Genomic DNA, 25,340 nt, shown 5'->3' with positions numbered 1-25,340 from the left:
TATGCCTCATACAATTCTACCCACAAATGCAACTTGATTGGCATAATGCAAATTATGCCGACTAAGTGGAGATTTGCCCAACATGTCTGTCTAGTTCTAACCAATTTTTACATACTGTTGCACATTTTTATCCTCCAAATATTTAGCTATTTACCTTTGGAACATTACTGTTTAATTTGCCTCAAAACTCCTTTATATACTTTAATCATGTCACAATTAACTCCATAAAAAAATAATGTAGAGAGAAGACATTTGTCTTTGTAATTTCTTGCTTCCAGTTTCACTCCTGATAATATTTGGCTTGTGATGAGCAAACGTAAATTTTGACCGTTATGTGGCAAACAAAAGAATCCCAAAAATGGAAGGAACCTGCCACAGTGAACTTTCCACCATCTGCCAGGGCTCTAATGGAATTACAGTAGCAGAATGGCAGAATTCACAAGGAATGTTGCTTCATTTTTAAATCAATTGTCACAATTTCTCTTCTATGAACTTAAAATCTGTTCCTTGGAATCAAGGGTTTAACGGAAGTTTTAGAACCTGCCCATTTATCACATGATGCATAACAAAAAGTATGCTGGAACCCTAGTTGATGTTACTTTTCATTTTCCCAAATGGTTGACCTTGTGTGCCCAATTGGGATTCTGTTGGAATGCCAACGACTGCTTAAATCAGTTGGGATGGATATGTGACTAATCTACTGGAGTTCTTCGAGAATATGTCCAGTGGAGTAGCTGCAGGGGAACCAGTGGATGTGATGTACTTGGATTTTCAGAAGGCTTAAAAAGAGGCCCCACACAGGAAGTTAATGAACAGGTTTAGAGCATATGGAATCGTAGATATTAAGTGTTGCTTAACAGCTAGAAAATAAAGATTATGAATAAAAGTTCCTTCTCGGTCGGCACACTAAGGCTGGGGTCTGAGCACCAGGGTCTCATAATCCATATCATTGATTTGGTTGAAGGGACTAAATATAACATTAGACATCACATTAACGGTGAAAGTGGGTAGAGATAAAGATGCAAAGAGACTTGAGGGTTTATGGACAAGTGGATTTAGGGGAAAATAACATGGCGGATGGAGTACAATGTGGATAAATGTGAGATTATCTATTTTGGTAGACAAAAATGCTTTAATTTTTAAATGAGGGGGATTGGGAAAGATTGTCCAAAGGTTGTGTGACCTTGTTCCCATGTCCCTGAAAGCTGATATGCAGGTGCAGCCAATAATACTAGGGAACAGAGGATCTAGGGTGACGGAGGAACTGAAGGAAATTCACACTATTCAGGAAACGGTGTTGGGTAGACTGATGGGACTGAAGGCTGATAAATCCCCAGGGCCTGGTGGTCTGCATCCCAGGATACTCAAGGAAATGGCTCTAGAAATGTTGGACACGTTGGTGATCATTTTCCCATGTTCTATAGATTCTGGATCAGTTCCTGTTGATTGGAGGCTAATGTTATGTCACTTTTTAAGAAAGAAGGGAGAAAGAAAGCAGGGAATTATAGACCAGTTAGCCTGACAACGGCGGTGGGGAAGATGCTGGGGTAAATTATTAAAGATGTAATAGCGGTGCATTTGGAAAGCAGTAACAAGATTTCTCCAAGTCATGAAGAGGAAATCTTGCTTGACTAATCTTCTGGAATTTTTTGAGGATGTAACATGTAAAATGAATAAGGGAGAGCCAGTGGATGTAGTGTATCTGGACTTTCAGAAAGCCTTTGATAAGGTCCCACACAGGAGATTAGTGAGCAAAATTAGAGCACATGGTATTGGGGGTAGGGTATTGACATGGATAGAAAATTGGTTGGCAGACAGGAAACAGAGTAGGAATTAACGGGTCCCTTTCAGAATGGCAGGTAGTGACTAGTGGGGTGCCGCAAGGCTCAGTGCTGGGACCGCAGCTATTTACATTATATATTAATGATTTAGATGAAGGAATTAAAAGTGACATTAGCAAACTTGCAGATGACACAAAGCTGAGTGGCATGCAGGGTGACTTGGATAGGTTGGGTGAGTGGGAAGATGCATGGCAGATGCAGTATAATGTGGTTAAATGTGAGATTATCCACTTTGGTGGCAAGAACAAGAAGGCAGATTATTATCTGAATTGTGTCAGATTAGGAAAAGGGGAAGTGTAATGAGACCTGGGTGTCCTTGTACATCAGTCACTGAAAGTAAGCATGCAAGTACAACAGGCAGTGAAGAAAGCTAATGGCATGTTGGCCTTCATAAAGCGAGGATTTGAGTATAGGAGCAAAGAGGCCCTTCTGCAGTTGTACAGGGCCCTGGTGAGACCACACCTGGAGTATTATATGCAGTTTTGGTCTTCTAATTTGAGGAAGGACATTCTTGCTATTGAGGGAGTGCAGCGTAAGTTCACAAGGTTAATTCCCTGGATGGCGGGACTGCCATATGATGACAGAATGGAATGACTGGTCTTATATTCATTCACTGGAATTTAGGTTGAGAGGGGATCTTATGGAAACATAAAATTATTAAGGGATTGGACACGCTAGATGCAGGAAACATGTTCCCGATGTTGGGGGAGTCCAGAACCAGGGGCCACAGTTTAAGAATAAGGGGTAGGTCATTTAGAACTGAGATGACGAAAAACTTTTTCACCCAGAGACTTGTGAAATTGTGGAATTCTCTGCCTCAGAAGGCAGTGGAGGCCGATTCACTGGATGCATTCAAAAGAGGGTTAGATAGAGCTCTTAGGGCTAGTGGAATCAAGGGATATGGGGAGAAGGCAGGAACGGGGTGCTGATTGTGGATGATCAGCCATGATGACATTGAATGGCAGTGCTGGCTCGAAGGGTCAAATGGCCTACTCCTGCACCTATTTTCTATGTATCTATGTATCAAGAAGGCTAATGGTTGGAAGAAACTGCAGATGCTGGTTGATAGACACAAAATGCTGGAGTAACTCAGCGGGTCAGGCAGCAACTCTGGAGAAAATAAATAGTTGATGTTTTGGGTCGAAACCCTTCTTCAGACTCAGAGTCAAGGGGGAGGGAAGGCTAATGGTATATTGACCTTTATTGTAAAAATTGGTTTTGAGTGTAATCGTGAAGTTTCTTACTATCATTTGCCAGAACCAGATGGCTATGGAGACTTGGCAATTTATTTCAAAATAGAGATTAATAGATTTCTGGATAGCAGAGGAATCATGGGATATGGTGAAAGGGCAGAAGAAAATGTTGTGGTTGAAGATTAGCCATGATTGTATTAAATGACGGAGCGGGCCTCCTTGTGGTACTATTTGTAGTGTTTCTACATGTTTCCCTGTAGTGATCCAGAAGATTCATTCTGTGTGCATTATTCCAAGTACCATTGATGTGGAATTAGGGTGAGAGACTTGTGGGTGGTCAAATTTCCGAGTGACTTGAAACAATCAGGAGATGTTCATTATCATATTTCTTTGTAGAATTTTTTTCCAGAAATATTTTCCATAATGAAAGGCTGTCAAAATGAATAAAAAGCAATTGCGTTTTCAAGCTGATAATTTTTACTTCAGGCCGATAATCATATTTGGTTTGTTGCTTAGCTTTTCAGTCAGTGCTTTGTACAAGATGCTCTGAAAGAAGTATTTTGCTTTCAAAACTCAACCCCCCTGTGGGTATTTATGTGGTTGTTGTACAGGAACTTCAGCAACAAAGGATATCCTACTCTGCTGTCCACGAACATTGCCGAGAGCAGATAAAGACGTTTACCACATACTGTTAAAGCTTAACTGCCAGGATAAATTTTAGCAATTCATGTGTTCTGTCAAATATCGGGCAGCACTTGTGCTCTGGTACAAAATTCATCTGTACACATCATTTTTTTAAACCGCAGGGTTTCAGCAATGAAATAGTCCTGTAGATTACATGCATGGTTATTACAATAACCTCACTGATGTATTGGTACTTTTTAATGTCTTACCTTCGCTGTATATTTTTAAAGTGTAAACTTTGAAATATAGATTAAAAATGCTTTCAAATTATGGATCCAGTTCAAATCCTCCAGTAATTTATACTTCATGGTGAAATATCCATTTGTTTCATAAATGATTTCATGGATGTGGTCTTCATTGCTTCATTCAAGTATTGATCTATCCATATGTAAGGAATAATTTATTGTTTGGTTTCGAGATATAGCGTGGGAACAGGCCCTTCGCCCCATCGAGTCCACGCTAACCAACAATCACCCATACACTAGTTCTATTCTACACACTAGAATTCAAAACAGAGCACCTGGATAAAAACACATGCAGTCACAGGGAGAACGTACAAACGTCCTACAGCCAGCACCTGTAGTCAGGATCGAATCCGGGTCTCTGGCCCTGTAAAGCAACAACTCTACCGCTGCGCCCCTGTGTGGCCCGCTATTGGTATCTGTTTCTAAATTTAACTGCCGTTTGTCTGTTTTAGTTTAATCTCAATCAATTCATTTTTCTGATTAATATTTATTAAACTTGTAACAATCTTTGATGTCTTTGCAAGATCACCACTGGAGAAACCTTTACTTAAGGCTGTATGGCCACAGGGGAGAAAAAGCAACAATTTTTTTTTTACCAATTCCACTTACTTCTACAAATTCAGTTCTTTCTCTACTGTGGCCAGCCAATAATTTGCTTGAATATAACACTAGAAACAAAAAGCCACCATTCTCCTCTCCAGATCTCAAGTCTTGTGCTGAGAATCTTGTCCACAATGCTTTCACTGTCTCTCATATTTCTTGGGCAGTCATAATGGTCTTAGTGGAGTCTGACCAATGCACGGTAGGAACTTATTCGTGTCTTTCCTCACACACAGTTTAGTGTGGTTCCTCATATACTAAGTTTCTCATATGCAAAAAAATGTATTCCCGATCTTCCAATTTAACTCGTTGCAGCCCCTGCACTTCTTTTTTAATCTGTCCTTATTCTGTAGTGGTAACACTAAATTTTGTATTCTGTTTATTTTCTCTTTTGGTATGATCTGCCCGGATAGCATACAAAGCAATGTTTTTCACTGTCCCTCAGTACACATGACAATAATAAATCAATACCAATATATAGTGCTTGTTTTGACTGCTTGCACATCATTGGTATTGAATCAACAAATACCCCTAGATTTCTTTGAACTATAGCACGAGCAGTTTCAGTATAATTTATGAATTGTATGTGTTACGTATACTTCATATGTTTGCTGCATTTTACATTTGTCAGTTTTTTTGTTTTTTTTTAATCACCTATTTTACTCAAATATTTTGTAATCTGTGAGCTTTCTCTTCCATTTCGCTTTCTTTGCTGGTATAATTTTGGATGTTAACTGTTTGCTTTGTAGTAAGTAGTATTTGGGGTAGAATAAGTTCCCAGACATAAATCAATACCTTAAACTAAAGAGAATTAAGGGCCTGCAAGAGAAAAAAATAAACAGAATGCAAAATGTAGAGGAAGAGATAGATCAGCCATGATTGAATGGCAGAGTAGACTTGATGGACCAATTGGCCTAATTCTGCTCCTATCAGTTATGATCATATGTACAGGAAATATATCCAATAACAGTTTCTGACTGACTGCATTCCGCAGTTGGAGCAGTGGATGGATTCACTATGGAGCGATCATGATGCAGATGACATGGTGCGTAACTCTTTGAGGCAGTGCACAGGCAGGAAAACAATGGGCATGCTCAAGGTAGAGTAGTAAATTTGCTAGGGTTCATTTTAAAATATGTAAGAGTAGTAAATTTGCTAGGGTTCATTTTAAAAAGTGTGCTTGGAGACAAGGAATGGATTCGGATGGAGACAGCAAGGATCCAAGAAATGGAACTCGAGCATTACAATGCTCAGAGAACTGAGAACCTGTAATTGTTGTGTGTTTGGACCTTCTAAAAGCTTTCAATAAAGTCGCACAATATAGTTTGCAAAATTAAAGCATCTGGGACTGCTTGGGCAACAGGAAACAAAGAGCAGGAATAAATGTTTTATTCCCAAGTGGTGGCTGGTGATTAGTGGGAGGTGACAGGTGTCAATGCTATAGCTTCAGCTATTCACAATAGAAATGATTTGGAAATGAAGAAAATAAATATCTATGCTCTGAAAATTTACAAATGATACATAGCTAGGTGAGATGAGCCGTGAGAAAGACACAGTGTAGCTCCAGTTTTGGACACACTGAAGGAGCAGGCAGATGTATGGTAGATGTTATAATATGTAGGAAAATTAAGGTTATTCAGTTTGGTTTCAATAACATAAAAGCAGATTATTATCTGAAAGGTGATAGATTCGGAAAAGGGGAAGTGAAACCAGACCTCAGTGACTGTCTACCAGTGCTTGCAGCTACAACCGGTAATTTAAAAGGGAAATCTAATGTTGGTGTTCACGGTGAGACAGGAACAGGGATTTCATGTTCTTCAGGGATGCTGCCTAACCCGCTGAGTTACTCCAGCATTTAGACACAAAATGATACAGTAACTCAGCGGGTCAGGCAGCATGTCTGGAGAAAAAGAATAGGAGGACGTAATGGGTCGGAACCCTTCTTCAGACTGTCTTCAGTCTGAGTTACTCTAGCATTGTGTGTCCATCTTCGGTATAAACCAGCATCTACAGTTCCTTCCCATACACTTTGTGTCTTTCCAGTGATGTTTCGGATAAAACAGGGTATTGATCAAAAAGTCTCCTTAAGTTTCATCATCAAAATATTGCAACTAATTTGCAGACCAAAAGGCCAAGATTATGAAAATGTTTCCATTGTTTTGCAAAAGCCAGTTGACTTATTTATTTCTTAGGGTGAGGAGCAATAGGGGGAGACATCTTAAATTGCACAATTTATTTTTATACTTTGTAAAAATTATTTTATGTGTACTAATAATGCAGATGTTTTGTAGCTTGTATGAAATACCTGCTGCTATTCTACATAAACTATTCACTATCATTCTTCAAGGACTGGTAGTGAGTGGAAAGACACTCAGCAATTAAGGTCAGGAGAAATAAACTGTTTTGCCCCCTCTCACCAAGTTTGGTCTTAGCGCTTGTTGTAAATTAGACTCAGGAGCAGATTCCTTGGACTTGCTAGCTGCCTCTCTCTAGCAGAGTGGGCTAGGCTGCTTGATGCCTCAAATCAGGTTCACATGAGCCTATGTATTTAGATCATATTACCAATGACAGAATATAGATAAGGACAGGTAGGGCACGCTAAGGTTAAAAACATAATGAGTGTAGTGCAGGATTCCACTGCAATTACCTAAATTGAAAAGTCAGCTTGTCAGAGGTAATCCTGCACGTATAATAATAATAATAATAGATTTTATTTGTCATATGTAGGTTGGCACAGGGTCAACGGTACAATGAAATGTATTTGACAAGACAACGGGTCACCTCAGCAGTAATATTCCAAGGATAAATAAGATTTTTAAAATGACATTAGTAAGGTAAAAAGACAATATTAAAAATAGGTAAAAAGACAATATTAAAAATAATCAACATATATGATTTGAAATGTGGTTGAGTTCAGAAGCCTGATGGTAGAAACTGTTCTTATGTCTGGTGGTACGCGCAGCCATACTCCTGTATCGACTGCCTGATGGTAACAAGGAGAACAGCCTGCGTGCTGGGTGGCTGTGGTCCTTGATGATGCTGCGTGCCTTCCGCAGGCACCGCCGGTAGAAAATGTCCTGAATGGCCGGGAGACAGTTGCCAGTGATGTACTGTGCCGTCTTCACCACTCCCTGTAGTGATTTGTGGCTGTGGGCAGAACAGTTCCCGTACCAGACTAATGCAGCCCGTCAGCAGGCTCTCGATGGTGCATCTGCATATGTTTGTGAGGATGCTGGCGTTCATGCCAAACTTCCTCAGTCTTCTCAGGAAAAAGAGCCACTGGTGGGCCTTCTTTGTTATTGTGTCCGTGTGCAGTGTCCAGGAAAGGTCCTCAGTGATGTGCACACCGAGGAACTTAAAGCTGCTGACCCTTTCAACATCAGCATCACCGATGTGGTATTAACCCGAGGATTTAAATCATCCCTGCCAATAAAATCCACGGTTGACATCGCCCACTCACTTAACTTCACTTCCTAGTAGAATCAAGTAACTGCAAATGCTAGTTTACAAAAAATACACAAAGTTCTGGAGTAACTCAGGAGGTCAGGCAGCATCTCTGATGAACATGGATAGCTGACGTTTCGGGTCAAAACCCTTCATACTGATTGTGGGGGAGGTTGGTGAAAGAACGCTGGAAGAGAGGAGGGGCACGACAAAGCCTAGCAAATAATAGGTGGTGAAAGGGGGTTTTGATATGCAGATGGTTGGATAAAGTCCGAGATGAAAAGATGTAATGATTGAAAAGTTGCGAAATGCATAGCTAGCGGAAATAATGGAGGGGGAGGTGAGAAATGGGTGTAAGTCTGGGTGGTGCATGGGGGAAGGGGAGAGGAGAGGGATTATGTTCACTTCTCATTTTACCATTGATAATGTCCTGTTTCATTTGTTTAATTTTTTTTTAATTTCTCAAGTTAGAAACATTTTTACGACTTTTTATATTATCTCTGGTGTGGAAGAATACAGTTTGTAAATTATGTAGGAAAGAAAGCTGCAGATGCTGGTTTAAATCGAAGGTAGACACAAAATGCTGAAGTAACTCAGCGGGTCAGGCAACATCTCTGGAGAGAGGGAATGGGTGATGTTTCGGGTCGAGACCCTTCATCAGACTGATCTTTATGTGTGACTTCTGCAATTAAAGCTATACCTTTAGGAATTAAGTCTTAGGTGATTATTTTTCTGTGCCATTGCAGCTTTCTGAATTATATCAGTCATGGTAGATCTTTTTTTTTTTCCCCGTGGTTATCCCATTTAAAATATCAACATGCATTTAATCAAAAGTGCTGAGAAACTAAAGATTTTTATTGGAGGGAAGAAAGAAAATGCTGATATCATTGAGCAAGTTAAGCTAAATCTTTCTGCGGAGAAAACATCATTTCAAGTCACTGATCTTTGGCTAAGTGAAGCAAGTAAGAATGATGAAGCATGGTTCAAAAGTAATGAAAGAAAATAAATATGTCTGATTATGTAAACCATTGTGTAAATGGTTAAAATAGAATGCTAAAATTGGGGGGGGAATGTGATATGTAAGAAAAAGTCTCAGGGGATAAGAGTGTGCTTGAAAATATAATTAGGTTGAAACCAGATATCAAACCATATGGTGAATGGGGATTCACCAATGTAACCGCAATGCCCAAATGCTATTCCAGAAAATGCTGGTAACATTTGCCTTCATTACCGGCACTTGACATAGACTATGGGGACTATGGTTGTTATGAAGCTATTAAAGTTGGTGTTAAGCGCACAGAGCCTCAATTACCTACAACTTCCTTGAGCTTCCTTCAAGATCTGGTCAAAGGCCATTTATTTGAAATGTGGACCTTACCATTTCCATCCAAAGGATGCTGTCTTACTTGCTGAGTCCGGCATTAGTATTGCTGAGTCAGGTAATACACGCATTAGTATTTTTGGTGCACCCGCTGTTTGTAAATAAGATTTAGAGATATGTGTTTCTACACAGATGAAGACATGCCTGCCAGAGATTTATCCATCGCAATAGAAACTCAGTGTAAAAAAAAATCAAATTAGCCAAGCCATCAATTATAATGAATTTCTTGAAAATGTTGACACAATACCTTAAAGCATTTGAAAATATAAACCTGCATATGAGAGAATTCTGAACTAAAAACAGAAAAGCCATTCATAAATGAACATCAGGCCTTGGGCTCAACAAACAGGGAGTTACGAATTTTAACAAATACAAGTCTCCTCCTCTCCGTGCCTGACTCAACGGATTGGGCACAGGCCAAATCATGGTGCCCAGCATTTTGGATGTTTTAAAATCAATGGGGAAAGTGGACAGTCTGTGAGATTAACTGGGTGGAACTGGTCGATCACCAGGGCATTATTGTGGAAGGAGTAGATTTGTGTTGATCAGATGATAAATGACCATTTACCAGGGGTGGTGGTAGGATTAACCGGTAACAGGAATGGTAGCAATTTAGGGGATATTGATGAAAAGTGATCCAAATTTTGACATTTTCATTTCTAACTATACTTCCTGAAGATGTGTGGCACAATATTGATGCCAGGAGATGGCAAGTACTTACCTTTCTTAGGCACTGCAGGAAAATACTCTGGGGGAATGTCTTTCTGTTGAGCTACCATAACAAAAGCTGCAGAAACTCCTGTATTTCCTGTTCTATTAATCTCCTGTTTGCATTGTATTTGTCGTGGATCAGTGATAGACCCTTCCAGAAATATAACTCTCTGCACACCCATTTGACAGCTAAGGGTTCTCTAAAAAGAGCCCGTCTTTGGTGTGTCTCAAGCTCTTGTTAGATACACCCTGTTATGAAAGTGTGAAATACTTCCAAAAAACATCTATGCATCAAAATAGTTTTGCTTATAATTGATACAATATCCTAAAAGACAAAGTTATGTTTTTCAGGTTGACTTTACAGGCACTGGGGCAGAAGCTGAATGATTACTGGAAGGAAAAGAAAATCAAGAAAAGACAAGAGGAAGCAGATAGCACAGAGATGATAGAAGAGCCACGGTGAGAGATTTTTGGCTCCTGTTCCCTTGTTAACGATGCATTGAATGCGTCAGTTTTAATGTGTCCTGATAACAGGCTGCCATCCAAACCCTCAAGCCCAGAAAATTTATCCCACATTTTGCAGATTGGTGGATGATGAAATGTTTCAGTAAACAGTTTATCAACCTCCTGGAAATATTGTGGAATATCCTTTGAAACAGACAATTGATTGATTGATAAATACAGCACAGAAACAGCCCCTTCGGTCCATACGACCATTTATCAGCCATTTACACAAATTCTATGTTATCCCACTTTCATATCCACTCCCTACACCAGGAGCAATTTACAGAGAATCAATAACCAACAAACCTGTACATGTTTTGATGTGAGAGGAAACCGAACCCAGAGGAAACCTAACCCAGAGGAAACCAACGTGGTCACAAGGAGAATATGTACACTCCACACAGCCAACAACCGAGGTCAGGATGGGACCCGGTCTCTGGCGTTGTGAGGCAGCAGCTCTACCAGCTGCGCCATTTTGCTGCTAATGATGTTAACCTTCAACATTTAATGGGCACCATCACACAGAAATGTTGAGTGGAGGGTATAAGAAAGCAGTGCAATCAAAGCTGGTAGCAGATTTTTTTCATCTTGCATTCAGTTTCTTTCTAAGGTTTAGAGTTCATAATGGCAACTTCAGACTTTGTCGATACTAATTGTTGCCAGACATGTCATTAACACTTGGATGACTACCTTTTGATTCTAACTTTATTAAATGTTTCATTTTATTATAGGGTTACTGTATGAATATTTAAACAAAAAAAAAGTTTATTCTATTCTGTTGTTTGTACATTCAGAACTGCTCCTGATCAAGCGTGGGTTCAGTGTGAGACCTGCATGAAATGGCGCAAATTACCACCAGAAGTTGACCCAGAATCATTACCAGAAAATTGGTACTGTAATATGAATCCTGACCCTAAATTCAGGTAAGGAGGATCTGGTGCTTGTCACCATAAGCAGATACAGATCTCTTAAATTTAATTGGTAAAATTGCTGTTTAAAAAAAAAAAGGGTTACAGTGGGGTAATCATATATGACCAGAGTCATCTGAAAATATGTTCTTCATATTGCATTAGTGTGGCTGATTTAACTTGTGAAAATCTGTACCATTTGGACAACAGCTCTAATACATTAAGTTCAAGTGGTAAGCCTCAATTAGTCGGCACGTTGGGGAGTGATATTGTTCAGATCACCTAATTTGCAATTTAGGATGTGTGATTGATTCTCCTTTACCTAGTCTTTCAAACCTATCTCGTGTATCCTTTAGCTCCCCCCCCTGATTTCCCTCTTAAGTTTATTCCAACACCCTTTGTAATCCTCGGGATTTACTTGATCCCAGTTGCATAAACGTGAAACAGCTTGGTTATGGTCATAGACAGTTCTGAAACATGCCATCGACATTCCAGTGAGAAAATTGTCAGGATCCATAGCAAGGATTCGAGTGGTCTCTGCTGTTTCTTAATAGCGCATAGATCAAATTGGCTTACGATAGGTATTTCAAAAGTAAACTGAGCTGATTCATCACTTGGCACTTCTTGGTGGAGCTGCTTCAGTCCTGTTTTTTGTGCTTACATTGAAGATCAGGATATCAACTGTTGGTTAATTGACCTCCTCCATTCTGAACTGGATGTTTCAGAATGACTGAGCTTTGATCAGATTCATTATTGTGGAACATAGGTTTTTTTTTTAAATTGACATAGCTTGCATTGTTTAGTACAGATGTAGTCCTGTGTAGTAGCTTTAAAATTAAGCACCAGATTAGTAGCTTAATTTTTCAATAAGACTGGTGCTGCTTGTGCTCCTTTAGTCCCATAATTGACTAGGTATGATCTGCTGCAAAGACAACACTCCAATGGAAATCAGCTAAACACCTACAGTGACCTGCAAATTCACTCTGAAGGTTTGCACCAATAATGGTGGGATACAGATCAGCCTATAATAAAACCATGATAAACCTTTGATGTAAGATAACAGTTTGTGATATTGAGCATTATTGACTGAATAATCAAATTAGAGTCAGCTTAATGTCAACATCCGCACTTTGCACTGAAAGCTCAGTTGTAACTGTATACACAGATAACTCTTCCTTTCAATAAGAGTTTGCAGATTGGTGTGGTCAGTGGTTTCGCATAACACGTTAGAGTGAAGACAGGGCCTCATCTTTACAAGGAGTGTGTGATGCTCAATAGTGTTATGGCCAGATGTTCCGATGTCTGATAGATTAATGAGAACTGGGTCAAGGGTTTTCCTTTCACTTTGTGAAAGGAGACAAACATCCTTTAGGACTTGCCCAGCCAATTAAAGGTGATTATGCTGATGTCCTCTTGAAGAAAGACGCTGAAATGGCCTAACTGGCTTTCTTCAAATACTGCTCAACATGGGGGACAAACAATTCATCAATGGGGCAAGGGGGAAGATGATAATTAGCAGCTGATTTTCATGCTTATGCGTGACCTGATGCCATGAGATTAAATGGAGTTCAGAGACAATTGAGGTCCCCCCCCTCGTACTGACTGTGCCACACTGACATCAGGTTTCTAGGGCATTTGCCACCCCCCCCCGGATCAAGGTGCAGTCTTGCACGTGGACATGCACATAGGATGTTATCATTTAATCTATGCCAAATTGTACTGCCATTAGTCTATGGAAACTCCACACAATTTCAACATGCCTTTGGAGCAGGATTTTCACAGTCTTGACTTTGTTGATTAATGTGCCTTCCAGTTTTGTTCCGATAGTTTCTGGTAGCACATTGATATAACTGAGTGGATGATAAGCAATTTGAGAGGGCATGCAACATCAAATGCATTTGTTGTTAATATGGAGTCACCGATGGACCAGATCAAGTAAAGATGGTGGATTTCCTTTACAATCTGCAAATTACAATCATCCAATAGTTTCTTGATTACTGTAGGAAAATAACTGCAAATGCTGGTACAAATCGAAGGTATCAGAAAATGCTGGAGTAACTCAGCAGGTCAGGCAGCATCTCAGGAGAGAAGGAATGGGTGACTTTTCGGGTCGAGACCTATCTTCAGACTGTCATTGACGACTGTCTTGATTACTGTCATTGACATCAGCTTTTAAATTGCAGATCCATCTAATTAACAAATGTTAGTTCCTCATCCATGGTGGAATTCAAACATTGCTGTAAACACCTCCAGTTTCATGGATCATTTTGCTACTGCAGCTTCTTGTGGAATAAGTAGTCTGTTAGCCTCCAAAGAAATATTAATGTCTATTCTACAGGGTAATAAATAACATGTATGATGATAAAATGCTAACATGTAGACTTGTTTTCATTTTAGAGACTGTTCTATACCAGAGGAACCAGAAGAAAGTGATGATGAGATTACACCCAGTTACGAGAAAACATCAAAAAAACAGTTAAGTATCACTGAGAAAAATGGTCTGTTTGCAAGATGGAGACAAGCATATTTCTATTTCAGGTTCAACCACTTATTTAACCTATTTTCAATTGATGACATTCCCTTTATTTCCAGCCATTAATAAATAGTGATTAAAAATTTTCTGGTTCCTATCTTAAATTTAATTTAATCTTAAATAATTATGTTTGGAAGCAGTAATCAGATCAGGCACCATCTGACTGTGTGAGAGAAAATGCTAATATTTAAGATAAAAGATCCCTCATCTGCGCCAAGGACCTTTCATTTATTTTGTTGTGCCTCTCATTCTTGAGCCCTCAAATACTAAAAGTATTCTGTTCCCTCTATTTTATTCTATCTATTAATAATTTTAATAGATTAGCTAATAGTAGGCTTCAGGAGAATTTAATAAAATTGGTGGGGGAATCTTTACCTCTTCTCTAGCATGGTAAAAACCAAAGACCTCGCAGCTATTTTAGATTGTTACCATATTTTCAATTTAATGTGCAATGTTTTCTCTTAGTGATCAAAGTCTGGAGAGAAAAAGAACAAAGTCTTTGGAACAAGAGAGTCTCATGGTAAGAAATTATACAAATATAAAATAATCTCTTATATAAACAGCTGTAGACAATTCCAGGTGACTTATGTATGTATGTGATACTCCAAACTTGAAAACTTCATCAGGGAAAGAGTCATATCCTAATCGAACCCTTTGTGAAAAAGCAAGATCTAAATGCTGTGTAGCACACAATCTCTAGTGTAACCAATGTAATGGTATGAGAGTGCCTGTAATTAAGGCCACTGGTTAACCCAGTCTATTGTCTGGGCTCCAATAATTAATGTTGTAAGAGAGAAGGACTTTTCTGAGATTTATGGTGGCTTCTTTAAAAACCAAGCCAGAAGGACTGCAGAAATCACACTTCAATGCCACAAACCCATACCACAATAATCTACTATTTACTTAGTTTCCAAAGTAGATTCAAATTAGCTTTGAAAACTGTGAGCTGTCTCTTGTTAAATTATTTACACCAAGTTATATTTCATACTGATAGGCAAATAGATTATACTTTGTTCAGCCAAGAGCTGGATCATAACTTTTTCCCTGGTTAAGCACTCAAGTTGGATAAATGATTTAAATGTGTACTGAACTTACTTTTAATGATTCCTTCGAATTACAAAATGGCATCACGAGTGTGACCTATGTTTATGTATGTATCTGTACACTATTAACTTGAGTTAACAATATTTTTTCTACCTTTAGATATGCGAGAAATTATTTAAGCAATGTTAAGCAACATGTTTTCAATTGCATATAACTAAAATTTCTTGTTCTTATACTCATTACCAAAATTGTGTGACTATATACAAATCCTAGCAGTGAATCCAATGTTCCAGCCATGTTTTCTGCATTCACTGAATACAAGAAATTGTCATAAGCGTCTGTTCATCCTGGCTTACAAAGTACAATTGAGAAGATATTTTAATGTAGATATTTATTGTACTATGGTTCCCCAGTTATTAGTAGTTTCAAACTATTGCATTAGTTCATTTGTATATCAACTATAGGATAATCGAGAGTCTCATAGCTTATCCATACATTGACAATATTCAACAGAGTAATTGTTCTACAATAAAACTATTGTAGTTTCCCAGTGATTCAGCTGTGAAGTGCATTTCCGCCTCTTGTACTGACCAATAAAGATTTGAGATGTTTCAATCTGTAGTCTGCTTTTGCAACTTGCACACTGGCACTGCAGGTGCTACAGCTCCAGTTTCCCAGGCTCACTCTGACCTCCTGTGCATCTTGTGATTGCACAGGTTTTCTCCTGTGATTGCATGGGTTTTCTCCTACATAGCCAAGGTGTGCAGTTATTTGGCCATTGTAAATTAGCACGAGTGTAGGTGGATCATAGGACAATCAACTGGACATGGTCATGTCTGTCTGAGATAGAATAGGTTGCAAGGAAATAAGTGTGGGAATGGAACACTTTTGAGATCCTGCATGAACTCGATGTGTTGGCTGCCTCCTTCTGTGTCATAAGGAAAAAAGATGATATGATGTCCTATCACAAGTTCCACCTTTATCAGGAAAATAGTCACACTGCATTCAAATTTTGTGTGGGAAATGTGGTTTATTTTCCTGACAATATAGTAAACAACCCTTGGTATAAAGAAATAGCAGGTTCCTTTTGAGAACTAATTTGACTGTAATTTGAAAGCTCCAGACGGTTGATTCCATCAAAGATATTTTGCAGTATCATAAGTATGATTTCTGCAGACGGTTCTTGTATAGGTCTTGACTAGGCCTAATATATGTTACAGAATAGGGCAATCACTTCTGTGTTGGCTGTTACAGCCTAACAATGTTTGAGATCAAATAATAATGAGACGGTGTACAGGAAGGAGATCGAGAACCTTGCGTCCTGATGTTGAGACAACAACCTTTCTCTCAATGTAAGCAAGGCAAAGGAGATAGTGATTCACTTCAGGAAGCGAAGCGGTACACATACCCCAGTTTGCATTGATGCCACTAAAGTAGAGATGGTTGAAAACCAAATTCCTAGGAGTCAATATCACCAGCAACTTCTCCTCGACCACCCATATTGAAGCAATGACTAGGAAAGGTAGACACAAAATGCTGGAGTAACTCAGCGGGTCAGGCAGCATCTCGGGAAAGAAGGAATAGGTGACGTTTCGGGTCGAGACCTTTCTTCAGACTCATCTCAGGAGAGAAGGAATAGGTGACGTTTCCATCTCGCTAGGAAAGCACACCAATGTCTCTACTTCCTTATAAGGCTTAGGATGTTTAGCATGCCCTCTATAAATCTCACCAATGTCTAGAGATGCACCGTAGAAAGCATTTTATCAGGATGCATCACAGCTTGGTTTGGGAACAGCTCCATCCAAGACCGCAAGAAATTGCACCAAATTGTGGACACAGCTCACACAAACTAACCTCCCTTCTATTGACTCCATTGCTACCTCGTGCTGCCTCAGCAAGCCCAGCAGCATAATCAAGGACAAGTCGCACCCTGGCTACACTCTTCTCCCCTCTCCCATCAGGCAAAAGGTATAGAAGTGTGAGAAGATTCCAGGACAGTTTCTTCCCAGCTGTAATCAGGCAACTGAATCATCCTACCACAACCAGAGAGCAGTGCTGAACTACTGTCTGAAGTCTGAAGAAGGGTCTCGACCCGAAACGTCACCCATTCCTTGTCTCCCGAGATCCTGCCTGACCTGCTGAGTTACTCCAGCATTTTGTGAATAAATACCTTTGATTTGTACCAGCATCTGCAGTTATCTTCTTATAGTGCTGAACTACGATCTTCCTCATTGGTGACCCTCGGACTATCCCTGATCGGACTTTGCTGGCTTTACCTTGCACTGAACCTTATTCCCGTATCATGTATCTATACACTGTAAATGACTCGATTGTAATCATGTATTGTCTTTCTGCTGACACAACAAAAGCTTTTCACTGTACCTCAGTTATATAGTTCATGACTCGGCTTAATGTATGTTACAGAATAGGGCTATCTCTTCTATGTTGGCTGTTACAGCCTAACAATGTTTGAGATCAAATAATGATGAGAAGGAGGACAGGAGGGCGATCGAGACCCTCGGGTCCTGATTTCGAGACACCGACCTTTCTCTCAATGTCAGCAAGGCAAAGGAGATAGTGATTAACTTCAGAAAGTGTAGTAGTACACATACCCCAGTTTGTATTGACGGTGCAGAAATAGGAAACGTGGAAAACTTCAAATTCCATGGCGTCAATATCAATAGTCAATAGTCAATTTATTTGTCACATACACATAAATGTGCAGTGAAATGAAAATTTGAAAAAATTCCCGCAGTTCAACAATAAGGACTGCAGGCAAGCCGCAGCTGCAAGGGCAGTGCTGGCTCCTCACCATCAACTTCACCTGGACCACCCATCTTGAAGTAATGACCAAGAAAACACACCAACGCCTCTACATCCTTAGAAGGCTTAGGAAGTTCGGCATGTCCCCTACAACTCTCACCAACTTCTACAGATGCATCATAGAAAGCATTTTATCAGGATACTTCACAGCTTGGTTTGGGAACAGCTTCTTCCAAGACCGCAAGAAATTGCAATGAATTGTGGACGCAGCCCAGACACTCAAATAAACCAATCATGACTTCCCGACTCATACACTCAATGCCCTGACCTATGAAATCAAATGTCCACTTTTGGCACTTCTCATTTGAGGCAGGTAAATATATTGAATAAAGCAAACGCATGCTTTATCTTGCCTCAGAACACTTGATACTGGTCACTTAACTGCCTCTTTACAATGTTCTGTTCTCAGAATTGATAAAGCTTGCTCAAAACATAAATCTAAGATGAAAAACAATTTGTGGTATAGATCTGAGATAAAGAATTTGACTGAAAACAAATCCCAGTTTTCATTTCCATGTATTGGAGATTTTTCTGCATTTCTTATGTTTGTAGTCTGTGTCAAAAAGCAATATTTCCAGTTATTTTTTTAAGAATTTCAATTGAAAATGTTGTTTCTGGATGAAGCTGGAAAGAGTGCAGAAAAGATTTATGAGGATATTGCCAACACTTGAGGGCTTGAGCTATGGGGAGAGGCTGGCTAGGCTAGGACTTTATTCCTTGGATTGCAAGGGGCTGAGAGGTGATCTTACAGAGGCATGTAAGATCATGAGGGAGTAGATAGGGTGAATGCAGAGTCTTTTACCCAGAGTAGGGGAATCAAGAACCAGAGGACATAGGTTTAACATAAGAGGGGAAAGATTTAATAAGAACCTGAGGGGCAACATTTTCACACGGAGGGTGGTGGGTATATGGAGCAAGCTGACAGAGGAGGTAGTTGAGACAGTTATGAAAACAACATTTAAAAGGATTTTGGGCAGGTACACGGATAGAAAAGGTTAGAGGGATACGGGCCAACCGTGGTTGGGATTAGTGGGTATGGGGCATTTTAGGCAGCATGGGCAAGTAGGACTGAATGACCTGTTTCCGTGCTGTATGACTCTATTAAAATCTTTTCCTATCGCAGTCTATTGTTGAGAAGATGTAGACTAATATCTCTGCCTTGAGAATGACATGGTTTTGTTGATATTACTGTTCGTTCTATCTCAGAACTTTGTGGTTTGGAGGCCCAATGCATGCATGTATCATCTACAACTGTTGAGTTTGCTTGTTTCAATTTCATGGGGGGTTTCTGTCTTTTCCTGCAATATGTTAAATACTATTGAAAAATTCAAATTGAATTCCTAAAATTAATTAACACATTTATTTTGAAGAACATCTCAAAATGATAGTTCCTTGGCCAGATTCAAAAATAGGATTATGAAAACAAATATATAAGTTTTGCATTTTCACTGAAGAGACATGGCTTAATTTACAATTATTCTTCTCTCCACAAAAATGGTGGCGAAAGAGTTTCATTTGATGAGAATAATTTTTTCCTTATTTTGCTGAATGGGGAAAGTCACACTTATGGTCCATTCGTGACTGGGAAGTTACAGCTGGACTCTATTCTTCCTGGCTGTCACTGACAATTATTTTTTTTTAGCAGTTTCTTGGTTACATTCTGCTTTTTCTGTCGATGAGTTGGGCACTCCTGAATTCCTAAACTCAGTGGGAAATTGGCTTCTGCTGATATTGCATTAAATGTAGTGGCTGAGGGGACAGAGTGGTTTCCTTCTGAGGTTTTGTATCAAGCTCATTGGGAGCTGATAGTCTCCTGTTTCTGTGCATCAGGTTTCAGGGAATAGAATGGACTTCTCCTTTTCCTGTGTAACAGTTTCAATGAGCACGCAATCACGTCTGCCTGTTCCTCTTTAACAAACTGAGCATGAGGCCGATTTCCTTTTTTCCTGTGCAAAAGACACAAAGGGAGCTGATTGACTCCTCTTGTTTCTGTATAACACACTCAAAAGAGGCTTAATGTCCCTCTGTTCCCCTGCAATAGACTTTGATGTCAGGAACAGTTGGTTTCAGCTCATAATCAATTTGAGATCTATGCAATTATTTGTGAAGTTGAGTACACCTGGCCGAACCCAACCTTCAGCATGGTGAGCAATAACTTCTATTATGGCATCAGTAATGAGAATATTCTTTCTTTATAATCATTTACAAAATTGGTATGAATTAACACAACTGCACAATTTTCTGTATTATAAGATAAAGTAAGTGTCAGAGCTGTACTTATGCAGTTTGGCTGATGGTGGCTAATTCTTATCTACTAGTGTTAGGCATTAGTGCTGGAATTTTATCCATTACTACTCTTTTGTGGACACTTAGTGACTTCACACCATATGATAATTTGTTGCATTGTTCCAATTGATGTAAAAGCTTAACTGATTGACTAATTAATTCCCTTTTGTGTTTTCTAACACTTTTGTTGGATATGTGATTCAAATGTACACTGTATTGTTGATTTTACATGGTTGATTTTGCATACCTTTAGGCGGGTGCCTAACTATTTTATCCAGCAAGATAAAATCCTCTTTTTATGAAGGCCAACATGCCATTAGCTTTCTTCACTGTCTGCTGTACTTGCATGCTTACTTTAAGTGACTGATGAACAAGGACACCCAGATCTCGTTGTACTTCCCCTTTTCCTAATTTGACACCATTCAGATAATAATCTGCCTTCCTGTTCTTACCACCAACGTGGATAACCTCACATTTATCCACATTAACCTGCATCTGCCCATGCACACAACCTGTCCAAGTCACCCTGCATTCTCATAGCATCTCCTCACAGTTCACACTGTCACCCAGCTTTGTGTCATCTGCAAATTTGCTAATGTTACTTTTAATCCCTTCATCTAAATCATTAATGTATATTGTAAATAGCTGTGGTCCCAGCACCGAGCCTTGCGGTACCCCACTAGTCACTGCCTGCCATTCTGAAAGGGACCCGTTAATCCCTACGCTTTGTTTCCTGTCTGCCAACCAATTTTTTATCCATGTCAGTACCCTGCCCCCAATACCATGTGCTCTAATTTTGCCCACAAATCTCCTATGTGGGACCTTATCAAAGGCTTTCTGAAAGTCTAGGTACGTTACATCCACCGGCTCTCCCCTGTCCATTTTCCTAGTTACATCCTCAAACTATTCCAGAAGATTAGTCAAGCATGATTTCCCCTTCGTAAATCCATGCTAACTCAGACCGATCCTGTTATTGCTATTCAAATGTTCCGCTATTTCATCTTTTATAATTGAGTCCAGCATCTTCCACACCACCGATGTCAGGCTAACTGGTCTACAATTCCCTGTTTTCTCTCTCCCTTCTTTCTTAAAAAGTGGGATAACATTAGCTATCCCCCAATCCACAGGAACTGATCCTGAGTCTATACAACGTTTGAAAATGATCACCAATGCGTCCACGATTTCTAGAGCCACTTCCTTGAGTACCCTGGGATGCAGACCATCAGGCCCTGGGGATTTATCAACCTTCAGTCCCATCAGTCTATCCAACACCATTTCCTGCCGAATGTGAATTTCCTTTAGTTCCTCCGTCACCATAGGACATTTGGCCACTAGTACATCTGGGAGATTGTTTGTATCTTCCTTAGTGAAGACAGATCCAAAGTACCGGTTCAACTCGTCTGCCATTTCCTTGTTCTCCATAATAAATTCACCTGCTTCTGTCTTCAAGGGACCCACATTTGTCTTAACTATTTTTTTTCTCTTCATTTACCTAAAGAAGCTTTTACTATCCTCCTTTATATTCTTGGCTAGCTTACCTTCGTACCTTATCTTTTCTCCCCGTATTGCCTTTTTAGTTATCTTCTGTTGCTCTTTAAAAGTTTTCCAATCCTCTGGCTTCCCACTCATCTTTGCTATGTTATACTTCTTCCCTTTCATTTTTATACTGTCCTTAACTTCCCTTGTCAGCAACGGTCGTCTCTTATTCCCCTTAGAATCTTTCTTCCTTGTTGGAATGAACTGATCCTGCACCCTCTGTATTATTTCCAGAAATACCTGCCATTGTTGTTCCACCGTCTTCCCTGCTAGAGTCTCTTCCCAGTCAACATTGGCCAGCTCCTCCCTCGTGCCTCCATAGTCCCTTTTGCTCAACTGTCATACTGACACTTCCGATTTTCCCTTCTCCCTCTCAAATTGTAGATTAAAACTTATATTATGGTTACTACCTCCTAATGGCTCTTTTACCTTGAGTTCCCTTATCAAATCCAGTTCATTACACAACACTAAATCCAGAGTTCCCTTCTTCCTGGGACGCTCCAGTACAAGCTGCTCTAAGAATCAATCTCGGAAGACACTCCACAAATTCCCTTACTTGGGGTCCAGTACCAAGCTGATTTCCCCAGTCTACCTGCATGTTGAAATCTCCCATACTTTGGATGGAATTCTTCAATGTTCATCACCATGCATGCTTTGGCGTAACAGCTCTGTCAAAGACAGTTGTCAAACTGGGCCTGGAGTAGGTAGTTGGAGCACTAATTTGACAAACTCGTCCTTGCCAAACTGCTGGTGGCAGATGTGTTGGTGGAAATAACCATCCAATATCTGATGTAGACAAAATCCATCTTCACACTGTGTACAGCTTTTTATCAGGTTGCAAAGCACAGCGGATATGATGAGCGTCTGGCAGTTCAAAAAATGGGCATTCACGAGTCATGTTGATCAGCAGCATCACCACAATAACCTTGACCCTACCAGTACATTCATAGCAGGGGATCAAGCTTAGTTCAACAAAGGATGCAGCAGAACATGTCAGAAGCACTACCAGGCATACCTAACAATTATGAAGTGCCATCTGAATGAAGCTGCAGTACAGAATTGCATAATTGCTAAACTGTAAAATAACACAATAGATATAAGCAATCTAATAGATCAGATCTGTGGTGCTGCTATTTCTCATCTGCAACAGAAGAAGGATGCTCCAAATGAAACTCAGTCCTCAACAATGGGCAGAGTCAGCATATGACTGCTAAAGACAAAGCTGAATCATGTTCAGCCAGAAGCACAGAATAGATGATCCTCTAGACTTTTTCCAGAGAGCGTAATTACAGTTTCAAGTTTAAGTCTCTTCAATGTGATATCAAGAAATAGCTGAGAACATTGAACACAATATAGTACACAAGGATCCCTGGTAAACCTCAAATTAGTGGGCATCAGACAGAAAAGACTCCATTGGTTGGATACCAATACTCCCAGCCTAAGAAATCACTGCAGAGGTTTTTCAGATGAGTGACTTTAGCTGCTACATCAATGACTTACGAACGGGTCAGTAGTGGGGATAATCACTTCACTATTGAATGTGTGATGTTCAATTTGGAGCTCCTCAACAAGTAAACCAGACCATACCTGCATGCAGCAAAACCACATTCAGGAATAAGCTGATAAGTGGCAAGTAACATTTAAGCCAAATAAAAGTGCTGGTCAATAACCATCTGCAACAAAAGAGAGTGGAATTTTCTATCCTGAAGATCATGCCATTACCTTCACCAAGGCCCAACCATCAACAATCTGTTGAATAGAAATTCAGTTGAACTAACAACAGATTTCCATCATCTGCAGGTGTTTGATTTTCATTTTCAGTGACATATATGCTGTAGCTATAAGACCAGATCAGAAGCTGAGCATCGTGCGGCCATACGTGGTCTTCTAATATACCTAAGCCCTTCCATTGGAACATCACCACTTGCAGGGTCACCAACAAGTCGCACAATATCCTGACACAGTGTGTCACAGGTCCTTCATTGTCACTAGGTCGAAATCCTAAATCCCAGGACAGTGGGAATACATTCACCCAAAAATTTACAACAAAGAGACTCAGCACAACCATCTAAAGTGTACTTTAGAATGGAAATAAATACTGGCCTTGCCAGCGATGACCATATCTCAAAAACATGAATAAATACAAACAAAATTAGTTTTGCCCGTACCATATATCTTAATTGCATCCTTAAACATCTCTGTCTTGCCGTCTTTTTTGCATTCATTTAAACTATTGCTCGGAGATTGAACTTAAGACATTTTGGTGCACCAAATTAGTGCTGTGCAAAGCATGAATGCAAATCCGAATTAAAAAAGATTACAAAAATTAGATATCCATGCTTTAAAATATTGTTATCAAGATTTGCTCCCTCTTAAGCCTTATGAAACCTGAGTTTGTGTATTTCAAGATGCCAGCTGTGTTCTTGCTCTCCGCTGTTGTGTTATTCACATGCTAATCCACTGGAAATGCACAGTTCTTTTCAAAGAGTTTGCTTCCTAGCAACGGAGATAGAATAAAAAAGGTGTTAGAGAGAGATAGTGAAATAGTGAGGACTGTATATGGCTCTCTCCCTTCCTGATATATGGGGCATATGTCACAGGTAGCCTCAAGTCACCATGAGAAGCAGCAACATCAGGCTACCAGTTGATAATTCTGCAAATTACAATTAGTTCATTGCCTAAAATTTAAATGAACCGCCTTATTATTCCCATATTATTGAATTTAAACATTATTATTGAAATGAACTACGTGTATACTTCTTATATTATAGAAATTAAACTTGATCATAGGTATTGATAATTTTCAAAGAAATATAAACTTGAAATGAAGAATTAGTTCAGAAATTAAGTTATTGTGAAAATTAGAGGTTATTGCAAAAGTTTAGCACCTTCAGAATTTTCCAGTAGCTTTCCTCCTGCTATGTATTTGTTCCTGGAGTACAAGAGCCTAATGCCCCATAAAAGTACATGGTTGTTGTTGAGAACTGAATAATTTATTGTTGCATATTAATTTATTTTCATATTTCAGAAACTGTTATGATTTGTTTGTAACTATGCACAGCCTTGAGGATTGCACAATAATTTTTGAGTTAAATTTATTGAAAAATTGAGGAGTGAAATCTAACTGAAAATCAGCAAGTAGAATGTTAATTGAACATTTTTTAATTAATCATTTAAATTTAAAATAATATTGTGGAAGTCCTCAAATGTTCTGAAACTTGTCGAGCTGTGTTTTTTTCCTTAATATCTGCCCTTTTCTTTACAATTATGCTTATAATTTTAATTGCCCACTTTGTATTTCGGTCTTTCTCCCTGAATTACTTGGTGTGTATCTTGCTTTCAATTTACTTTTTCATATTCTGTCTGGTATCTTTGGCATTGTTTTCGAAGTTCCTGATAAATTCTACTTTTACTTGTTAAACCCTAGCATTTTGAATTTACAGGCAATATTAGCGTGGTGCCCTGTGTCCTGCCCCTTTCCTCCCGTTTGGAGTTCTCAGCCCAGTTTTCGCTCAGGATGCTTTGCCACTTAAAAGGTCTGCTTTCAATTCTGAACTTCAAGTCCTCACTCCACACTGAGAATAACTGGGGACAATGGTGATGTTAA

At 39.4% G+C, this 25,340-nt stretch overlaps 1 protein-coding gene across 2 annotated transcripts in view; it reads left to right on the top strand.

Annotated features, from left to right (window-relative positions):
- The window catches only part of LOC144600629 (MORC family CW-type zinc finger protein 4), a 91,897-nt gene that overhangs the window by 47,225 nt on the left and 19,332 nt on the right, over nt 1-25,340 (top strand). For both annotated transcript variants that reach the window (XM_078412450.1, XM_078412451.1), the window contains 4 exons: nt 10,451-10,558; nt 11,398-11,526; nt 13,909-13,986; nt 14,510-14,564. In XM_078412450.1, the coding sequence (XP_078268576.1) occupies nt 10,451-10,558; nt 11,398-11,526; nt 13,909-13,986; nt 14,510-14,564 (370 nt within the window). The remainder of the gene's footprint in view (nt 1-10,450; nt 10,559-11,397; nt 11,527-13,908; nt 13,987-14,509; nt 14,565-25,340) is intronic.

This window comes from Rhinoraja longicauda, chromosome 15 (genome assembly GCF_053455715.1).
Source record: "Rhinoraja longicauda isolate Sanriku21f chromosome 15, sRhiLon1.1, whole genome shotgun sequence".
NCBI lineage: Eukaryota > Metazoa > Chordata > Chondrichthyes > Rajiformes > Arhynchobatidae > Rhinoraja > Rhinoraja longicauda.
This window is presented reverse-complemented; position numbering and strand designations above follow the sequence as displayed.